Below are 21,207 nucleotides of genomic sequence, written 5' to 3'. Positions count from 1 at the left end.
ATAATAATAATAATAATAATAATAATAATAATAATAATAATAATAATAATAATAATAATAATAATAATAATATGAAGCAGCAACAAAAGCTACCGAGAGCATTTCCTTCAGTATTAAAATATGTAAGAATTTTTCAAGTTTCTTTTCTTTTTCTAAAAAACTGAATGGGAGTTTATCACTGTTAAAGACCTAATAATTTCAAAAGCATAGTATGTACCATATCTGGAATAAAACATTCCCATTTTAGAAATATTGCAATTATAACCATAAAGAGCTTGATCATGAAATCAGACACCATTTATCAATTGAATAAGGAAAAAAAAATCAGCACCAAACTGATCCCAAACATTAGCTATCAAGCAGAAAGAGAGGATGTGTACAATGACATCATGTCTATTTTAAAATGGAACATCCTAGATACATTCAGATATAAGAGGAATTGAAAAGGAAACCATAGCATTTAGAGGAAAAGGATTGACTAAAAGCAAGGACTTTAGCATGCTTATTGAGAACCCTGGACTATTACAATAAAGACACTGTTCATTCTGCCAAAACTCATTTAAGCTTCCCCACACCCAACCACGTTTTCCTGCCAACCCTATGTGAGCTTGGATCATTAACCATTATTAGTCTGAGGCGAATACTATCCACAGAGTACGGATGATAATAATCTCATTCATGGAGTCTACATAACTAAAGCACAGCCTCCCCCCAAGTCTTCTTGTGTTTTCCACTGACTTAAATAGGACTTAAACCTTCAAAATTCCCCAGTATAAAATGTGGTATTCTCTACTGTTACACAAAACTTTGTTGATTATGAATTCCCACACAGAAGTAACCATAGACTGTAAGTCAAGTTCCCCCACCCCTCAGAGATAGGGAGAAGAGTACCTTCAATAGGTTGTGAGATAACTTTCATGATTTACTGTACTGTTTTCAAATACCTCGATTCTAAAACCATACAGGCCAACAACAGTTCAATGCCTTCACTTCTAAATATTTACAAACAGGACTGTCTTTATGAGAAATAAAGGACGCTAACATGAAGGCTTCTTATTTATATATTTTAAGCAAATTATATGCCTGCCCATCTCATATGCAAATCTGAGTGGCTAATAATTAAAATATCAATATAAAATAATAATTTAATAAGACTTAAAAAAAATCAATCAAGACAGTACTAAGAATAAGTAAAATTGTAACAAATTAAGGCATTCGGGTTTATTGGTTTGCTGGGGCAAATTAACAGAACTCACAAAGAAAAGATTCAGTCCATAGACTTGCAAAAGAAATCATATCTATCAACTGATCCCAAAAGAGAGACTTCTGCCTGATTCCTCAGACAGCTTAATTGATCTCTATTAAAAATAGAACATATAGACAACTATTAATCAGAACAGATGATTGAAAATAAGTCATTTCAGAATATTTCAATTACTTAAGATAGTTTAAACCTGAATTTATGATGAAGTAAATTCCTCTCTTCAATTCAAATTCCTTTGAGCCATATTCTATGGACATATCCAAGTAATTTTCTTGGCAACAACTACAGCAGTGGCTTGTCATTGCCTTCTTCTGGGATATTCTTTTTTAAAATTAATATTATTATTTGATTTCCCAGCCTAGCCTAAATCTCTGAAATCCCCTGGAGGTCTCATATCCAAGTGTAAACAGGGATTGTTACTACTCAGTTTGGGTTGGCTAGCAGCTAAGAAATACTAAGATACTGTAAATATATTTAAAAAGAGAAAACATTTGATCTAACACTAGATTCTTAAGATTAAAAAAATAACCTGAATTTTATATAAAGTATGAGCTAAGGGCAAAATTATGCAGGAAGTATGACATACTTATGGTATGATATGATGAGATGTTGAGATGAGAGGAGATAAGATAGATTTGTAAAGTGTGAGGTTTCAGCATTTCCACATAACCAGAAGAAAGAATAATCTCAAATTTTCAGTTTAGCAGAGAACACTGTCACTGTATATAAGAAAGAAATTATAGTTTAAAATAAACATTATTTTATTTATTTGTATCCTGTTATTGTTTTTACAAATAACTCAAGTTGGTGAATATATCCAACACACCTTCCTCCTCCTATTTTCTTCACAACAATGTTGTGAAGTGGGTTGGTCTGAAAGAGACAGCTTGGCCCAAAATCACCCAGCTGGCTTTCATGAATAAGGCAGGACTTAAAAACTCAGCCTCCTGCTTTCTAGCCTGGTGCCTTAATCACTGCTAAACAAAACATGAAAACGGCTTTCCAGGTTTGTTAGAAATGGTTCAAAGAGTTTATTTGCTGAATTCTATTTTGTACATAATGTCATACCATGAATCTGCTTCTGAAAAAAACAAGATTGAATTTATGGGGCTCTTGCATATCATGTCCTTCTCCTCATTTAATTATGATAGCTAAAACTATTCTATTAACACTCAAAATATTACTAATGGACATCACATTGGTTAAGGATTTTGCCCTGGGGCAATGTCTAACTTGTAATTGTGTGGGTGAACAAACATGTCTTGAGGTGATATTTAAAAATGCACGGTGATCAGACTTCCTTCACCTGGGAGAAAATTCCACAATGATGGTGCTTCTGTTCAGTAGAACCTCTTCTTAACGGAAATTAAGCTACTTTAGTTCAGAAGTATGAGCAACAAAGTTTTCCATTTTCCATTGCACTGCTTTGCCTCCTCAGCTTGGCTGCTTTACAAACTCACTTGGTTTACCTTTTTGAATTAATTAATTGTCAAAACAGTTTTGGAGGATGCTTTCAGTCTCTGATAACTGTTTACTTACTTATCTACTTTGATAAGGGTGGACCTAGGAGATGACATGGCTGAGTCTGAGGGAGGGGTCAAGCACATCATCAGTTTGGGGGTCCCCTTCATGTCCACAGGAGATCTAAATCTACCTTGAATCCCACTGACTTTTTATCTACCAACAATTCGCCTTGGAGAATTATTTTTCATCTGTAAGTCTATCTAGGTGAGTTTTTCTTCTTTCTCTGGATTTGTTCTTTTATTTAGACTATATTTAGATTGCATCTCTCACATTGTAGATCTGGACCTGAACATAAAGTGGGGGAGGAGGATATTAATCCCTCCAAAAAAGGCAACCCTTTTTAGCTTCAGTGAACTAGCACTCTGCTGGGTTTAAAGGAGAGGTCTGTGGTTCAAACCATGATTGCAACATGTCTTTAAGGTTTCCATAATTCCGTTTCACCAATTTCTGAAATAGCTATTTTGTGAATTATCATGTCAAAGGCAGCCATTTTGAGACAACACCCATAACAGTTTCAAAAATTCAAATATAAGCTATATTATAAAAGGAATAAAAATGGACAATAAAGTTACATTAGAAAAATTAATGAATGCTACATATTTTTCTAATTTCTTGAAAACATTTAAGCCAAAATGAGTAACTGAGTCAACTGCCACAGAGATGCACTATGGTACTAATTTGATTAACATTCCTAAACACAATTTAGAAAAAAATATAATGTGCTTTTAGGGAAACATAATACCATCTAAGAAATTTATTCTTAATAATTTTCTGTAACTTTAAAGAGTACATAAGGAGTTCCAAGATAATATATTGAATTAAAATCCCAAGATTCTTTCCCATATGTTTGAGAAGTTCTCTTGATTTTAATCATTTAACATTAATATTAAAATAATTTTCTTTAACATTTTGGTTATGTTCTAGACTGTTAAGAACTCATGATCTTAAGAATAAAGTGCTACATTTATCTCATCTGAAATCAAGTTAGAATTTGACACTGTTTTATGCAATAGATCCTTGATGGCCAGCCTACTAAATGATGAAGATAATATGAATTGCTTTCAATCCGCATTATCTATGCAGCAATCTGTATGTAGCTATATATAATTCCTGATCCACAGCATTTCTTTCTTCTTTGTAAAATATGTTACTTTATGGCAATAGATGCAGAGGGATTTGAGAACTTTACTCTAATGGCACACCATTTGGGTGGCAGGGAATACACGTCTCTAAGGTGGTCCTGGTATTCCTAAAAAAGCAACTTGTGAGCACATCAACTCCACAGTAGAATTACAAATCCTTGTATCTCGAGTAAGGAATATTTTGCACAATACTGTAACCTTTCTAATATTATCATTTGGCCTACAAATTATAACTATCGCCAATCTTATAATGCATACACATATTTCATCTAGAAAATTAGCTTCTTTCTTCATTTGTCATCTCATAATCTTTTTTCAAATGAGCTAAGATAAAAACAAAACAGTCCTGCACCCACCCCACCCCAAAATCTTAGCATTACGTTCTCAGCAAGATTTATTTATCTTTAGTTCTTCTATGAAGATAGGCAAGCATTAAAAATTACACAAATCTATATACACACAACTGTACTTAGAAGACAAAGTATAAATCCTCAGGCCAAATTCACAAGACTTTTCTTGTTTTGAAGCAAAGGACACATCATGGCAATATGGACCCTGACAGAGGGGTTCCAGAATAGGAATTCTAGATACTAGATGGCTGACCAAACCCCTGGTAAAAATGGATTTCCCAGCCTTTCAAAGAAAATGTTGGCTATGTTGAATACCAAAGTAGGTGTGGCAACTCTGCACAGATTATCAAAGAAGCAGAAGTACTGCAGTCAGGTGCAGCAGCACAAAAGAAAACAACATCATTCAATTTAGCTAATGTGGATCACACCTTGAAGACCTATGGGAAAGAAAATGCATCTATTTCCCAAGGCTGGTCCTTTGTATTATGCTCAGTACATTTGTCTCGTTTCTTGATTGCTCAAGCTGAAAAACAGCAGATAAGACGGGTTTAAATAGCAAAAAGACTGATCCATAGTGGGTACATCATAGTATTAAAGACTAATAAATCAGTTATGTTCAAAATGATTCTTCCAAGAACTATAAGTGAAGATGTTATGTTTTCTTGAAATATCCAGGGACTGGGATCTCCGATATTATTGCATGTTAAAATAAACAAACAAAATCCACCCCAAGTCCTACCCAAAAGATTCTAGAAGAATCCTATTTTTATGGGATGAACAAACAAGCTAAAATGGCATATTTTATTTAAGATGACAGGAAGAAAAACATGCTTCACTCACTACAAAATAAATCGGTAACTTACATAATCATGCTTTTCAAACTAAAAAAACACACACAAGGCACTCGATTAACAGAAAATTGGTGACTTTTAACCAAAAACCTTTTTTCAGGCAAATTATGTATAGATGTTAAGCTTTCAGTCAAGTGTATGTTTTGTGTGTGTGTGTGTGTGTGTTTCATTGCGCTTCCTTTGTTTGCTACAAAGATGGAGTAGCCATCCATTCCCCCAATGCATATCCCATCCCACAAAAGATTTCATTAAAATGCATTAGAGACAAAGTACAGCTGCACTCCTTGTATCAGAAGCCAGTAACAAAAAAGCCCAGGCCTATTAAAAACCAAGGGGGTATCCCGAGTGCAAGGCGTTTCATTGCATCAACAATAAGTCAGGGTGGAGTATGAATCTACTGGAAAGGCATCTGCAGAGCACACGCCAAGAAAGATGCAAAATACTGCAATATTTCACAGTGTCTCTCTCTTCCATGCTTTACAGCAAATATATTTTTTCTTAGGTTAGCAAACATTGTATTATAAACTAACATTCCTTATATTAGTTCATGAATCTGACTTCTCTTTTTATAAAAGAACCAATTCCTTTTTTCCCTCTTTGGTAAGTCAAAAAGCGCATGACGCACCCAAATTCACAAGAAATAAAAACACGCTGCAGACAGCTTGAAGATAAGAGCATCCCTTCTTTAAAAAACAGGAAGAAACAAAAACAAATAAATAAAATGACATAAAATAAAGTGAGGAAGGATTGAGCATTTTGGCTTAACCTCCAGCTCGATGTGGTCTCCTCGACTCCTCCCCAAAAAATAGGATTTCAAACTGAGCACCCTACTTCCCCTATGTAACTTTGTAAATAGAAAGTCTTCACTATGCTATAGACACTTTGGACAACAGGAAGTGTGTGTGGGGGGGGCCCTGAGCTGATCAGAACAGTTTAAGTCTGTATTGCAAATAAACAACACTGCTTTTCGTAAGCAACCTGCATTTTAACAAGTGATAAATGTCAGAACACAAAATGAAATCCTTACAATCGTCACTTGCGCAGATTAACAGAAATCTCCCATTTGTTTACTTGGGGGGGGGGCATTCCTGCAAACACTCCCTTCTTTTTCTGCATGCCGACCCGGCTATCTCCTTATTCTTACCGAAACACATTCTAGCAATTCTGAAGCAATGCAGCTGGCCGTATTGCTGACCTAAACTGCAGCAAATATAAAAAAAGAACGCACAACAAAAGCAAGAAGGGAGGACAGGAGGGCTTAAGTCACTTACAGTTATCCTGGGGATATTCTTCTTGCCCTGGTAACCAGACATGGTGTGTGGCTGTTGTTGTTGCAGCAGCAGCGGTGCCGGCTCCTGCCTTCCAATTCAGAAGCAGCACTAGCTTGCAAAAAAGCTGGAGCTCAGGTAGAACAAATGCTGTTCCTCACTTTTCTCTTTTTCCTCACTCTGCTCTGCCCCCTCCCTCGATTCACACAATAGTAAAATTCTCTCTCTCTCTCCCTCCCTCCTTTTCCCAGTGACAGCTGGGTCCCTGTAAGACAAGAATGGCTGATGAAGCGACTCCTCCCTTCTTCTTTCCAGTCTCCCTTTCTCTGTGTATTGATTTCTCTCTGCTGCTTGCCTCTTTCGCCTCACCCACTCTTTATTGCTGTCACTGTAATAAAGTGTGATGGCCACTAGAGGGCAGCAACGCAGAGACTCCAATCAACCTATTCCAAAGGGAATGTACAAAATCTGGAAACCCCTTTTTTTTGTAGGATGGTTTCTACGACAAATGCAAGGAACAGCTAGATACACACTTCAACAATATTTGCAACTAGAAAACGGACCTAGGGTTAGAGATTACTCATCATAATCCCACAGTGGGAAGTCATTTAATAACTCTATGCAACAGAATTCTAAAGCAGAATGAGTCCTGCTGGATCAGCCTAGACACCTATCTAGTTTGTCTTTGGTATAAAAACTCCTTATTTAAAAGAAAGTGCATATAACTTGATGAAAACTACCGAGCTAGCACTTAAAAGGCTAAAGTAAGAACTCTGTAAATACTGTTTAGCCAATTCTGGAATATATCAATGATGTATTAATCACTTTTTCTATTTTGCATTAGTCTTGCTAAAAGTTATTACTGCTAATATTGTACTGCTATTTTTTCTAAGCAGTTTTTCATACCTTGAGAGTTTACAATTTTAATGCATTTTGGAAAGAGGTAAATTCTAGTTTTAAAATCACTTGCAATTTAGGTAAATAACATAACTAGGGAATAAAATGAACACAATCTCAAGTTAATGTTTTTTATGCTGTAAGCCATCCAGTCGCTTCAAAATGAGATGGGCAGCAAATAAATTTAATAATAAACAAAAATAAAAAAAATATTTTACAGGTGCAGTTAAATACAAAGATACATACTTCAATACATACTTTATGAAGGCTTTATTTGGAAATCCATACCTAGTTTTTTGTCACAGATTCCATTTAATCTTTCTATAAAAATATTTCGGTTCACATACAAGATAAATTCCGTGACAGTATAACATATAAACATAAAAGCTGGGAAGAAAAAGGAAGTAAAAACCAAACTTTCCAGATATAATTTGTTCTAGGAAATTTTATTCTATGATTAGCATGTCTATGGTTACTGATATGCACTGTGGACCATATTGTAGTTCACACCTGATAATAATTTCTTCCATTTGCAAAACACAAGTATGCACAAAGTTATCTTTATTGTGTGTGTGTGTGTGTGGGGGGGAGATAACTACTTGGCCTGTCACTGCCGAAGCTAGCAAAGCTACTTAAATTAATCTATGAATTTGATTTGTGTAATATAAAGCCCATTCTAATAACTGAGCAATTAAAAGAAATATGAAGTCTTTTCACAATCAACAACTTTTACATCTCAACAATTTGTATCACCCTGCACAATCAAGCAGAAAACAAAACTCAATCCAAACATGAACTTTTTACTCTTATGAATGAGTATATATTCCAATTATTCTTCATTCCTCTGCTATATCACTTCTTCTAATTGTACACTCTCCACTACTTTTACATTCCTTTCCCTGAATCTATATGGTGAAATTGCACATTTCATTATAAAAAAGCCAATCCTGATGTAAAGATTAAAAGTGAACCAAAGGGCATTTGTCAACATTCTGAAGGTAACAGTTCATTCCTAGAGACTGGAAATTAAGAAAAATCTGTCTTCTTCACTCCTGAAGTTTGAGCAGATGGAAAGCTTGCCAAACACAAAAAGATCACAAGAGACAACTACCATATAGCTGGAATGCATACTGAGGAATCTTAATACTGGACAAATCTTCCTTAATTAGAAGAATAAATAAAGAAGAGTCATGGTGGGGCAGTGGTCAGAATGCAGTATTGAGGCTAATTCTGCTGACTGCCAGCAGTTCAATTCTCACCAGCTCAAGGTTGATCAGTCAGTCTTCCATTCTTCCGAGGTCGGCAAAATGAGGAGCCAGATTGTTGAGGGCAATATGTTGACTCTGTAAATTGCTCAGCGGTATATAAGTCTAAGTGATACTGCTATTAATTCAGGCAGTACTGACTAAATAAAACCTGACATAGGTACACTTCATGCAAACGATTCCATAAGCGATGTCTTCCAATATGTACAACTTTGCATTATTTATGCAGCATAAATTAGATGAATATTTAGGCTAGTTAGTACTTAGTTCAATGTAAACATATACAGAACAGTTGGAGAATGCTTGAATAGATAAATGGAATTTGAACTAATGAAAAAAAGATAAAAACTATCAACTATCAACTCATTTTGTTATTTAAGGAGAGTTCATTATTTTATAATTTGCCAGTGTTTTTCCTTGCATTCATAAACATTTGCTTGGAATCTCAAAGTGCATTAGAATGAAGGATATACACACTTCATTAGTCCCTTATTAGGAATTATAAACTAAATCAGCTAAATAGAAATCAATTTGTGTAATGAGGTTTTTCCACTTCACTGTTCCAAGTTCTCTCTTTCCAAAATATGCACCCCTGAATTACTAATACCATTTTCTCTGGTATGGAAATGAAGATTATTGGTAAAATATGGACAGAAGCAGCTTCTATTTGAACATTAAAAAAATTTATTTGTTAATTCTGCTGTGAACCAGATCTAGCCTATTAATCCCTCATAGAGTTGAAATTCTATTTATTTCTAATCATATAGGGTAAAACTGACAAAAATGATAAATTAGCAGTAAAATTACAAATAACAGTTTCTTCCTGTATTATTTAATTCAAATTGGAACTTGTAATAAATATCCCTGTGTTTTCAATAAATTTCAATGATTTTTTTCATAAACATGGATTTAGATGTTTTCTGAAAAGAAAAACGTATTATCGAGTTTTAAAAGGCAAGTATTCACAGAACATAGAATTAAGTGTGGTCAATCTTACCAAGTAGCATTTTTTCTTTTAAACTGCAATATCTGAAAAACATTTTATTTCTGCCTACGCAAGTCTTAAAGATGTCTCATTTTAACACTCTTCCGGTATTTATTGTTAATAACATGATCTCCTGTTAAGACCTATTTCACATATCTTCCAAAGACATTTGCTAAAAAAAGACGTTAGGTGTTCTTACTCCTAACACTCTGCATGAAGTTCCATAAGACTCTGCACAAAGTCTTTGAACATGACCTAATTGTGTGAGGTGATATAACAGCCTCACTCAAAGTCTTGCAAGAGTCAATCACAATGTCCCTGAAATTCGTAATTAATAGTGTTCCTTCCCCCCCTTTCTTTTCTTTTAATTAAAGGTAAAGGTAAAGGTTCCCCCGCACATGCGTGCTAGTCGTTTCCGACTCTAGGGGCCGGTGCTCATCTCCATTTCAAAGCCGAAGAGCCAGCGCTTGTCCGAGGACGTCTCCGTGGTCATGTGGCTGGCATGACTAGACGCCAAAGGCGCACGGAACGCTGTTACCTTCCCACCGTAGTGGTCCCTATTTTTCTACTTGCATTTTTACGTGCTTTCGAACTGCTAGGTTGGCAGAAGCTGGGATGAGTAACAGGCGCTCACTCTGTTACGCGGCACTCGGGATTTGACCCGCCAAACTGCCGACCTTCCGATCGACAAGCTCAGCATCCTAACTGCAGAAAAACATTGTAACCAACCTGTCTTCCATTCAGGACCTATAATGCATGAACCAAAAAGAGGGCTGAGAAAGTATCTACAGACCCCTTAAATCCTGGAAACTGTTTTAACTTCTTCCCTCAAGACATCACTATAGGGGACTGCATGCCAAAACAACTGGACACAAGACAGTTTCTTTACCCCATGCCAACACTCTGCTAAACATCTGACTCCCATAGTACTGTCTTATGCCTAAAGGTGTTTACCCAGGTAGTAGGCTGTTTTGCTATTATTATCTCCCTTCTCAGTTTCTCATCTTTCTCACGTCTCATCTTTCCTATTACCTTCTCCTATTGGCATATTGATTTATCAGTTGTGCGTAGCTTATGATTTATGATCTATGACTTATCACTTTGTTGTTTGTATGTGAGCCAGAGATAAATTCCTTGTGTGTCGAATTACGCTTGACCAGTAAAGAGTTCTGTTCATTAAAAAAATTAATCTTTTTCTTTTCTTTTTGAAAGCAACATTTGCAACCTTTTCTCTGAGCTGATCAAGAACACACTCCTGCAAAGAGAGAATAATAGGCGAAGCGGGAGAAGAGAAAGAAACTAGGTGCGTGGGCATATGCACTGGGAAAAAACATGCAGAGGATCTTTACTCAAAACAGTGGTTCCAGTCAACTGAAGGTGAAATTGGTGGGGGGGGGGAATTTCTTCATTTCACAAAAGAAATTAAAACAAGTAGCATTTGATGTGGATCTCAACCTTCAAATTTACCAGACTACTGTTTGTTCAAGCTTACATTTTCCAAACATGCTGTATTCATCAGCAAGGAAAGGCGACATCCTTTCCCACATAAAAGTTTTAAGAGATTTTAAGGCAGTTTATGGTTATAACAGAACCTTGAAGTAACAGCTGCTTACTCATTTACCTCTTTTTTCCAAAGCTGTCCCAGGACCTGTTATTACTGAATGTCCTATTAGCGTGGTCAATCATGAGGCCAATCATAGGGCTGCATGGGGAAGGCCAAAGATTTTTTAACAGATTTCTTTTATATACGGAAAATACAGCCCTTTTTTACACTGTACTATTTGTTATGTTCGTATCATATGACACATAAGGAAAATACAAGAGCAGTTATATAGGTACATGAATATTTATTTATTATTTATAGAAATACAGTGTTCTAAACATTTGAATAGGATAGGATAGGATAGGAGCTGGAAGGGATCATGGAGGTCTTCTAGTCCAGCCCCCCCCCCCCCGCTGAAGCAGGAGAACCTATACCATCTCAGACAAGTGACTGTCTAGTCTCTTCTTAAAAACCTCCAGAGCTGGAGCGCCCACGATTTCTGGAGGCAAGCTGTTCTACTGGTTAATTGTCCTCACTGTTAGGAAGTTTCTCCTTAATTACAGGTTGTTTCTCTCTTTGATCAGTTTCCAACCATTGTTTCTTGTCCTGCCCTCTGGCGCTTTGGAGAATAACATGACCCCCTCTTCTTTGTGGCAGCCCCTCGAATACTAGAATACTGCTATCATGTCAGCCCTGTTTCTTCTTTTCTTTAGACTAGCCCAGGGGTCGGCAACCTGAAACAGTGAAAGAGCCACTAGGAACCAGTTCCCTCAAAAAAACCCTGAAAAACTGGGGAGCTGCAAAATGTGCACGCGGCTGCGCGTGCACACGCACACAACAGGCGGCTTGATTGAAGAGTGGAGCCTAAGGCGAGACATGCACCGGCCCTGCCCCCATCCAGCTCTGGTATGGACGGCTCTGCCGTCCTGGCTTCTCCTCCCCTTGGAAAAAGACTGTTCCGAGGGAGCGGAGGAGGAGGCCGACGGGGAGAAGGAGCTGCTGCAGCAAATCTTCCGAGGCTGCTGCTCGGACTTGCCTATCTGCACGATTTGGGGGTTTTTGTGGGATTTTTGCATGCAGTTTACTTGGGGGGAGGAGGAGGAGGAAGTGTGGAGTAGCGAGGGGAATAGGGCAGAGAAAGAGAGAACGAAAGGCAGATGAGGAGGGCTCCTCCCTCCCTCTCCAAGGCAAGCTGTCCTCCTCTCCATCCTGTGCTCCCTCTCCCAAAGAGTTTGGCTGGCAGTTTGTCACCGCTCTTTCTCCTCCTCATCATCCCCCTTCCCATTCCGGCTTGAGCACAGAGTTTGTGCCAGAAGAAGAAGAAACAGGGCGCTTCCCCCCCACATCTGCTGTTCCTCTTCCTCTCTTCCTTCTCCCATCACTTCTTTGGCACATGTTTGCTGGGAGCCCACCCAGATTTGAACACCTTGGATTCCGACTCTTCCTCCCACACACCCCGCCCCATGCATCCATTATTCCTCCCCCCACCCCGACACTGGCACAGCCCACCCCTTTTTTCCTGTCCTTCCTGTGAGCGTGCGGGGGCATGCCTAACTTGCAATGGGACCGGCATGGAAGGCGATGCCGCTGCTGCCGCCACTGCAAAGAGGGTAGCAGCCCAGGCGCAGAAGCCAGAGGGGGGCTGAGCACCCCCTGCGCCCCTATTAAGCTCTCCTCTCCCTCCCTCCATGAGCCCCGGAACGTTCCCCCTTCCCCACTATTCTAAGCGCCGTTGCGAAGCTTCGGTGCAATTGCAAGGGCGGCAAGTGAGGGAACTGTGAGAGTGTCAAGGTGCAAACCCTGCGCGGTGCCAGGCTTGGGGTTTTTTATTTGAATGTGGCATAAAATCAGGAATGGGGAGCTGGCTGGCTGGCTGGGAAAACTCCCCTCTTTTGCCTGTTTCCTCCCCTTCTGCCTTCCCAGGAGGAAAACAACAAATTCTCTTTCCAAACTGCAACGCCCACCTGACTTCTCTCCTGCTGGAGCCCTGCTTGCAGATCCCGCCGCCGCTATTTCGATCTTTTTGGGTAGCCCCCGGCCTGGGCAGGAAGGGAACTTCTGGAAACGGTGTCCCGGAAGGGGGGCTAAGAGCTTGGGCAGGCAGCAAGCTTGCAATCACGCTCACAGAGAGATAGAGAGAGGCACTTGTGTTTGCCTTCTCCCTCTCTCTCTTTCTGGGTTTTCTGAGACAAAGGAGGAAATGAAGTGCGGGCTGCTCACTATTGTGTTTCGGGTGCAGACACTGCGGGGCTTAAGCGGTGGAGAGAAAGGGCGAGCCGAGGTGTACTCTGCTTTCATTGTTTAAGTTTGCCTGCTCGGCTTCTCTCCAGCCCTCCAATTGCGCAGCTCTTCCCTCCTGCAAGCCTCGAGCTCGCTGGCCCTCTCTTTTTCCTGCAATTCCCTCATCATCATAAAAAATAATGAAAGGCGTGCAAGACGGCAGCAGCGTTTTCAGAGGAGGGGAGCCCGAGGAAGGCGCAGCAGGTGGAAAAAGGGCTGCTGCCGTCTCGCTCAATTCCCTCCGCACCCCACTCTTTTGCAGCAGGGCCGTCCAGCCCTTTTTCCACCTGCTGCGCCTTCCTCGGGCTGCCCTCCTCCGAAAACGCTGCTGTCTCGCCCGACTCCCTCTCCACCCCACTCTTTCGCAACAGGACTGTCCGGTCCTTTTTCCATCTGCTGCAACTTCCTTGGGCTCCCCTCCTCCGAACACACCGCTGCTCTCGCCCGACTCCCTCTCCACCCCACTCTTTCGCAACAGGACTGTCCGGTCCTTTTTCCATCTGCTGCAACTTCCTTGGGCTCCCCTCCTCCGAACACACCGCTGCTCTCGCCCGACTCCCTCTCCACCCCACTCTTTCGCAACAGGACTGTCCGGTCCTTTTTCCATCTGCTGCAACTTCCTTGGGCTCCCCTCCTCCGAACACACCGCTGCTCTCGCCCGACTCCCTCTCCACCCCACTCTTTTGCAACAGGACTGTCCGGTCCTTTTTCCATCTGCTGCAACTTCCTTGGGCTCCCCTCCTCCGAACACACCGCTGCTCTCGCCCGACTCACTCCCCACCCCACTCTTTTGCAGCAGGGCCGTCTGGCCATTTTCCCATCTGCTGTGCCTTCCTCGGGCTCCCCTCCTCTGAACACAACGCTGCCGTCTCGCCCAACTCTTCTTTCCACCCCACTCTTTCACGGCAGCGTCGTTTCGCCGTTTTTCCGGCTGCTGCGCCTTCCTCAGGCTCCCCTCCTCCGAACACACCGCTGCCCTCTCACCCGACTCTTTCCACCCCACTCTTTTGCAGCAGGGCCGTTCGGCCATTTTTCCATCTGCTGCAACTTCCTTGGGCTCCCCTCCTCTGAACACACCACTGCCATGTCGCCCGACTCTCCCCCCGACCCCACTCTTTCGTGGCAGGGCCGTTCAACCGTTTTTCCATCTGCTGAGCCTTCCTTGGGCTCCCCTCCTCCGAACACAATGCTGCCATCTTGCTCGACTCTCTTTCCACTTCACTCTTTCGCAGCAGGGCCGTCCGGCCCTTTTTCCGTCTGCTGCAACTTTCTTCCTCGGGCTCCCCTCCTCCACTGTTTCACCCAGTGAGGTCAGGAGAGAGTCGGGCAAGATGGCAGTGGTGTGTTCAGAGGAGGGGAGCCCAAGGAAGTTGCAGCAGACGGAAAATGGGCCCACTCACCTTTCCAGCAGTCCTCCAGTCTCTTCCTCCACTGCCGCCATGTGGAGTCCAAAGAAGAAAAGAGGTTTGTGGGCAGTCCCACAAACCAAAAAAGTTCAACCAATCAATTCAAACCTCGCAGGTTTTTTCCCCGAGAAGACTGAATTGATTGGTTGAACTTTTTTAGTCCCACTTTTTTTTTTGGGGGGGAACTGCACATGGCAGAGGACTGGGAGCTGCAGGAGACAGCTGAAGAGCCGCATGCGGCTCTGGAGCCACAGGTTACTGACCCGTGGACTAGCCAAACTCATGTCTTGTGGCTGTTCTTCGTATGTTTTAGTCTCCAGGCCTTTGATCATCTTAGTTGCTCTTCTCTGAACTTTTTCCAACACCTCAACATATTTTTTGTTATATGATGACCAAAATTGGTTGCAGTATTCCAGGTATGGTCTCACTAAGGTTTTATAAAGCAGTACTAATACTTCATGTTATCTTGATTCTATGCCTGTTTATACAACCCAGGATTGTATTAGCTTTTTTGGCTGCTGCTGCTTACTCCAAGATCCTTCTGAGTTACTGTTTTTGAATCAGGTCTCGCCTAATCTATACTTATATCTTTGATTTTTCCAGCCTAAATGTAAAACTTTGCTTTTTTCCACATTAAAATTTATTTTGTTGGATAGGGTCCATTGTTCAAGTTTGTCAAGACGTTTCTGGATCCTGAGCTTGTCTTCTGGTGTTGGCTATTCCTGGCAGTTTAGTGTCATCTGCAAATTTGATGAGTTCCCCTTCTATTCGCTTGTCTAAGTCATTAATGAAGATACTGAAGAGTATTGGGCATAAGATGGAGCCTTGTGGTACCCCACTTCTCTCCATGTGGATGTAGCACCATTAAGGATTACTTGTTGAGTACGGTTTGTCAGCCAGCTACAAATCCATCTGGGGTGATGTTGTCTATTCCACCTTTTTCTAGCTTATCAAGCAGTAGATTGCGGTCTACTTTGTCGAATACCTTACTGAAATCTAAGTATACTATGTCCAAAGCATTTTGCTCATCTACTAATTTGGTCACTTTATCAAAGCATGAAATAACATTTGTTTGGCATGATCTGTTTTTAACAAACCCATGCTGGATACCAGTTATAACTTTGTTTGCTTCTAGTTGTTTGCAGATCTGTTTTTTGATTATCTTTTCCAGGATCTTCCCAGGTACTTAATATTAGTCTTATTGGTCTGTAGTTTCCTGGGTCTGTTTTTCCCCCTTTCTTGAAGATGGGAACCACATCACCTTTTTCAATCCTCAGGTACTTCCCCAGGGCTCCAGGAGTTTTGAAAGATATGGTGCAATGGTTCTGAGATAACATCTGTTAGCACCTTCAGAACTCTGGGAGTAATCTGTTGGGTCCTGGTGATTTATATTCGTCAAGGTCAGATAGGTGTTTTCCTACCATTTTCTTGCTTAATTTTTGTTTCTAGATTATCTTTTGCAGTAGTTTTTTTGGTATGTTGTGCTATAATTTCTTTTTGTATGAAGACTGATGCAAAGAATGAGTTAAGCAGCTCTGTTTTTCCCGTATTGCTTGTTACTTCCTTGCCAACTTCTCTCTTTAGTGCACCTAGTTTCCTTGACTTTTTCCTTGTTATTAATAAGTTGAAAGAAACTTTATTATCCTTGATTTCTGTTCAAGTCTTTATTTATTCTAAGCCTTTGCTTTCCTAGCTTCGTCTTTGCATGTTCTATCTGCTGATAATCAGCCTTAGTTACTCTTTCCATTTTTTGTATTTGTCCTTTTTGTCTTTCAGTTTGTCTGAGAGACCTTTGTGCAGCCATGCTGGTTTCTTCTTGACTTTCTTGTTTTTCTTTTTCAGTGGTATTGCGCTGGACTGGGCATTTATGATATTATTTTTCAGTTTCCCCTCACTTCTTCAGTTGTTTTCCCCTTTAGGATTTTCATCCATGTAATCTTTCCTAGGTTTTCTCTGAGTTTGTTAAAATCAGCTCTTTTGAAGTTTAAGATAGTGGTTGAATTATTTTCTATTGCTTGTGTTTGCATTATATTGAATTTCAGTATAATGCGGTCACTTTCCCACAAGGTTCTGGAACTTCAACTCCCTCTATTACTTCTTTGTTGTTGTTGTTAGCTGCGAAGTCGTATCTGACCCATCGCGACCCTATGGACAACGTTCCTCCAGGCCTTCCTGTCCTCCACCATCCTCCGGAGTCCATTCAAGCTCACACCCACTGCTTCAGTGATTCCATCCAGCCACCTCATTCTCTGTCGTCCCCTTCTTCTCTTGCCCTCAATCTTTCCCAGCATTAGGCTCTTCTCCAGTGAGTCCTTCCTTCTCATTAGGTGGCCAAAGTATTTGAGTTTTAGCTTCAGGATCTGGCCTTCTAAAGAGCAGTCAAGGTTGATCTCCTCTAGGACTGACCGGTTTGATCGCCTTGCAGTCCAAGAGACTCGCAAGAGTCTTCTCCAGCACCATAGTTCAAAGGCCTCAATTCTTTGGAGCTCAGCCTTTTTTATGGTCCAGCTTTCACTGCCATACATTGCAACTGGGCAGACCATAGCCTTGACTATACGTACTTTTGTTGACAGGGTGATGTCTCTGCTTTTTACTGTGCTGTCTAGATTTGCCATGGCTTTCCTCCCGAGGAGCAAGCATCTTTTAATTTCTTGGCTACAGTCCCCATCTGCAGTGATCTTGGAGCCCAGGAAAATAAAATCTGTCACTACTTCCATTTCTTCCCCATCTATTTGCCAGGAATTGAGAGGGCCGGATGCCATGATCTTGGTTTTCTTAATGTTAAGTTTCAACCCAAGTTTTGCACTCTCCTCCTTCACCCGCAACAAGAGGCTCTTTAGTTCTTCTTCACTTTCTGCCATTAGAGTATTACTTCTACTTTATTAGTAAGAATTAGGTCCAGGACAGCTTTATTTCTAGTTCCCTCCTCTACCTTTTGAATGACAAAATTGTCGACTAGGTTGGTTAGGAATCTGTTTGATCTTCCGCTTGCTGCAGAGTTTGTCTCCCAGCTGATATCTGGGTAGTTGAAATCTCCCATTAGTACTGTGGTATGCTTCCTAAATACATTGTAATTCTTAGCTGGCTGTCAAGCACCCAAATCACGATCACATGTCCGTAGGGACACTATAACAACTGCAACTTTGAGGATGGTGTTAAGTGTCTGTCATGCAGTGTTGTCATAACTTTGAACAATCACTGAACAAGTCATCACTAAGTGAGGATTACAACCTAATAAAATAGTGTGTATTTGTAATCATGTGAAGTAATTGGATAAATATGCAGGAAGGGAATGCTCTATATAAAAGTTGTGATGAGATTATATATTATCATTGGAATTAAAAGTTTATTAATTTTGCAGCTTGGCTGAATCTATGAGATCACTAGGATGGATGGCTTGGACAATCTAGTGTCAGTATGGAGCAAGAATAGATTTAACTTTTTCAGCTGCCACTATTTTGCTGCAGTGCTTACTGAGTTTAGCAAACATGAGTTTAGAAGGGAAAGTCAAGTAGAAGGGTGGTTTGCTTATTCATCAGAGGAACAAGAAGATGCAAGAAATTACTCTCACAATATGCAGGGATACTTTTCTTTCTGAAGACAACAAGAACTGCATGTGCTACGAAGGTAGATTGACTCCCCTCCTTGAAAAGAATGAGAAGAGGAGTGAGGAAAAACTGTGCAAATCCCCACAGAAGATAAGGAATTCCTGAACTAGATACAGGGAATGTGTTCCAGAAGACAGTAAAAAGACAAGCAAAAGGAACCATAACTCGGACAACTTAACTCGAAAATCCTAGTCTGTCAAGAAGAGCTCATTCTTTAAGAGTTGAAAAGATGCCAGGAACTCTACACTGGTGATGTGTCTGGACTCCTGAATGAAAAGCAACTGCTGCAAAATCACAGAAGTGGCCACAGAGAGACTCTATGGCTCTGCAAAGAGAAGGATTGTTGATTTTGCAATCAGCAAAGGAAGGAACTGATAGCTCCTAAATCAAAACTGGGCATTTTATGGCCCCCAAGCCACTTCCTTCCCTTTAGCTGTCCCTGTCCAGCCCACATGAGGTCAATCAGAAATTAGAAATCAAATATAAGTAAGAGTGTGTTGTGAGACTAAGCTGAAGCTGCCATGCCTAAAGATGAAGCAGGCACTTAAGCTGGTGGACAAAAGCCAGGAAAAGGTCCTTAGGGGAAATAGTTAAGAAGGAACAAATTGTTAAAGAAACAAAGGGAAAAATGTCACCTGAACCAGACAAAAAAATTGGCCCTGAGCAATGGAAAACCCTTCCCAAATCCTATCAACAGCTACCAATTTTGAGAATCAACAAAGACTTTGGGAATAAAAGGGTCATGAAGCCCACCCACTCTGTCTTTGGATCCAGATTTGATGGTTTCTCTCCATCTGGGTAGTGTACACAAAATAATAAATAAAATAAATAAATAATTTTATTTGTATACCGCCCTTCTCCCGAAGGACTCAGGGCGGTGAACAGGGCAAACATATAAAAATACAAAATACAAAAATTAAAAAGGAATTAAACAAGATGCCCAAGTTAACAATAGATTAAAATACATTTAAATCAACAATAAAATCCAAACCCATCCCCCATCAGGCCAGGCCGGCTTGTTCGAACAAATAAGTCTTCAGATCGCGCCGGAAGGAGCGAAGGTCGGGCGCCATCCGGAGCTCAACCGGCAAACGGTTCCACAATTCCGGCGCGCCCACAGAGAAGGACCTCCCCCTGGGGGCCACCAGGCGACATTCTCTGATCAGTGGCACCCTGAGGAGGCCAATAATAACTATTCTCCCAGACAGTGGGAAAGTGGCTGGAATCAAGGTCCGCAGCAACTTGAGTGGTTAAGTGATGAGAAACAAGATCCAATATTTTCCTTTTTTTCTCAATTCATGTCCAGGAAAACAGACTAGATATTTTGGGAGTTTTATTAGGTCACCTTCTCTCCACTATCTATAGAAATTATACTGTCTTCTCCATCCATGTGTACAGATTTTTGAAATGTATTTAACAATTTAATGTATTTAACCATTTAAACCATTGGCAGTAAATCTCACTTTATTTGAAACAACTGTAGTGACAACTTCAATTAGCAACACTTACCCTCACTTAGATGTTGTATCATATACACAGACTGAATCTCATTAAAATTTGATTAAAAATTAAAAAACTACAGAATCATCACATTTGAACAGCAACTTCATACAAGGCGCCTACCCGAGTCACTACTTGGTAAATGAGCAGTTTTTGATAGCCTATATAACATAAAGCTTTTCTATGGAAATGGTTAGGTAGCAAAAATATGACCATTTACTATATAATTTTCACTGTCAGAGAAACTCACCAGAGAACGAATTCAAGCAGTATATGAGATGTGAATCTTAAGTAGATTTTATTAGCAACCTCATCCTTCATCCCATAATTATGATAACCATACACTCCAGTATAATCCCATACAAATTCTTGCTAACTCAAACATCAATGTATCTGAGTACTATTAGAAGGTATGATGACAGCTAGTCAGGAAGGAAAAACCAGGTCCACACGAAGGACTAATTAAACTGATTTATTGCTAAACAGCCTGTGCACAGGAATCTTCTCAACTAAGGTTAGCATCTGTTTAGAGGTTAGATAAGGGTCCACGGAATTCAAGGAAAGTTGGACTTAGTCGGCTTTTAAATTCTGCACCTCTCTCCCCCCACCCAGGTTCTGCCACTCCATCTCCTGTTGTTGTTGTTAGTTGCGAAGTCGTGTCCGACCCATCGCGACCCTATGGACAATGTTCTTCCAGGCCTTCCTGTCCTCTACCATCTTCTGGAGTCCATCTAGGCTCACGCCTACTGCTTCAGTGACTCCATCCAGCCACCTCATTCTCTGTCGTCCCCTTCTTCTATTGCCCTCAATCTTTCCCAGCATTAGGCTCTTCTCCAGTGAGTCCTTCCTTCTCATTAGGTGGCCAAAGTATTTGAGTTTTAGCTTCAGGATCTGGCCTTCTAAAGAGCAGTCAGGGTTGATCTCCTCTAGGACTGACCGGTTTGATCGCCTTGCAGTCCAAGGAACTCGCAGGAGTCTTCTCCAGCACCATAGTTCAAAGGCTTCAATTCTTTGGCGCTCAGCCTTTCTTATGGTCCAGTTTTCACTGCCATACATTGCAACTGGGAAGACCATAGCCTTGACTATACGCACTTTTATTGACAGGGTGATGTCTCTGCTTTTTAGTGTGCTGTCTAGATTTGCCATGGCTTTCCTCCCAAGGAGCAAGCGTCTTTTAATTTCTTGGCTACAGTCCCCATCTGCAGTGATCTTGGAGCCCAGGAAAATAAATAAAAGAAAAGAAAATAAAAGAAGTAAAGAAAAGCATTCAAAACATTTGTAGTGGAGAGATCAAAGATTATTAGCAATGAGAGCTTCAAATAAA

At 40.5% G+C, this 21,207-nt stretch overlaps 1 protein-coding gene across 2 annotated transcripts in view; it reads right to left on the bottom strand.

Moving 5' to 3' along the window:
- DPYSL3 (dihydropyrimidinase like 3) overlaps positions 1 to 21,207 on the bottom strand; it is a gene marked incomplete at its 5' end in the record, with an annotated part of 66,429 nt that overhangs the window by 34,819 nt on the left and 10,403 nt on the right. Inside the window, one exon of one of the 2 annotated variants that reach the window (XM_081315874.1) lies at positions 6,403 to 6,741. The exons of the other annotated variant lie outside the window; for it this stretch is intronic. Within the exon in view, the coding sequence (XP_081172000.1) occupies positions 6,403 to 6,444 (42 nt within the window). Of the gene's footprint in view, positions 1 to 6,402; positions 6,742 to 21,207 lie in introns of those variants that run through there. 2 annotated transcript variants of the gene reach the window in all.

This window comes from Vipera berus (genome assembly GCF_964194415.1).
Source record: "Vipera berus genome assembly, chromosome: 2".
In the NCBI taxonomy this organism is placed as follows: Eukaryota; Metazoa; Chordata; class Lepidosauria; order Squamata; family Viperidae; genus Vipera; species Vipera berus.
This window is presented reverse-complemented; position numbering and strand designations above follow the sequence as displayed.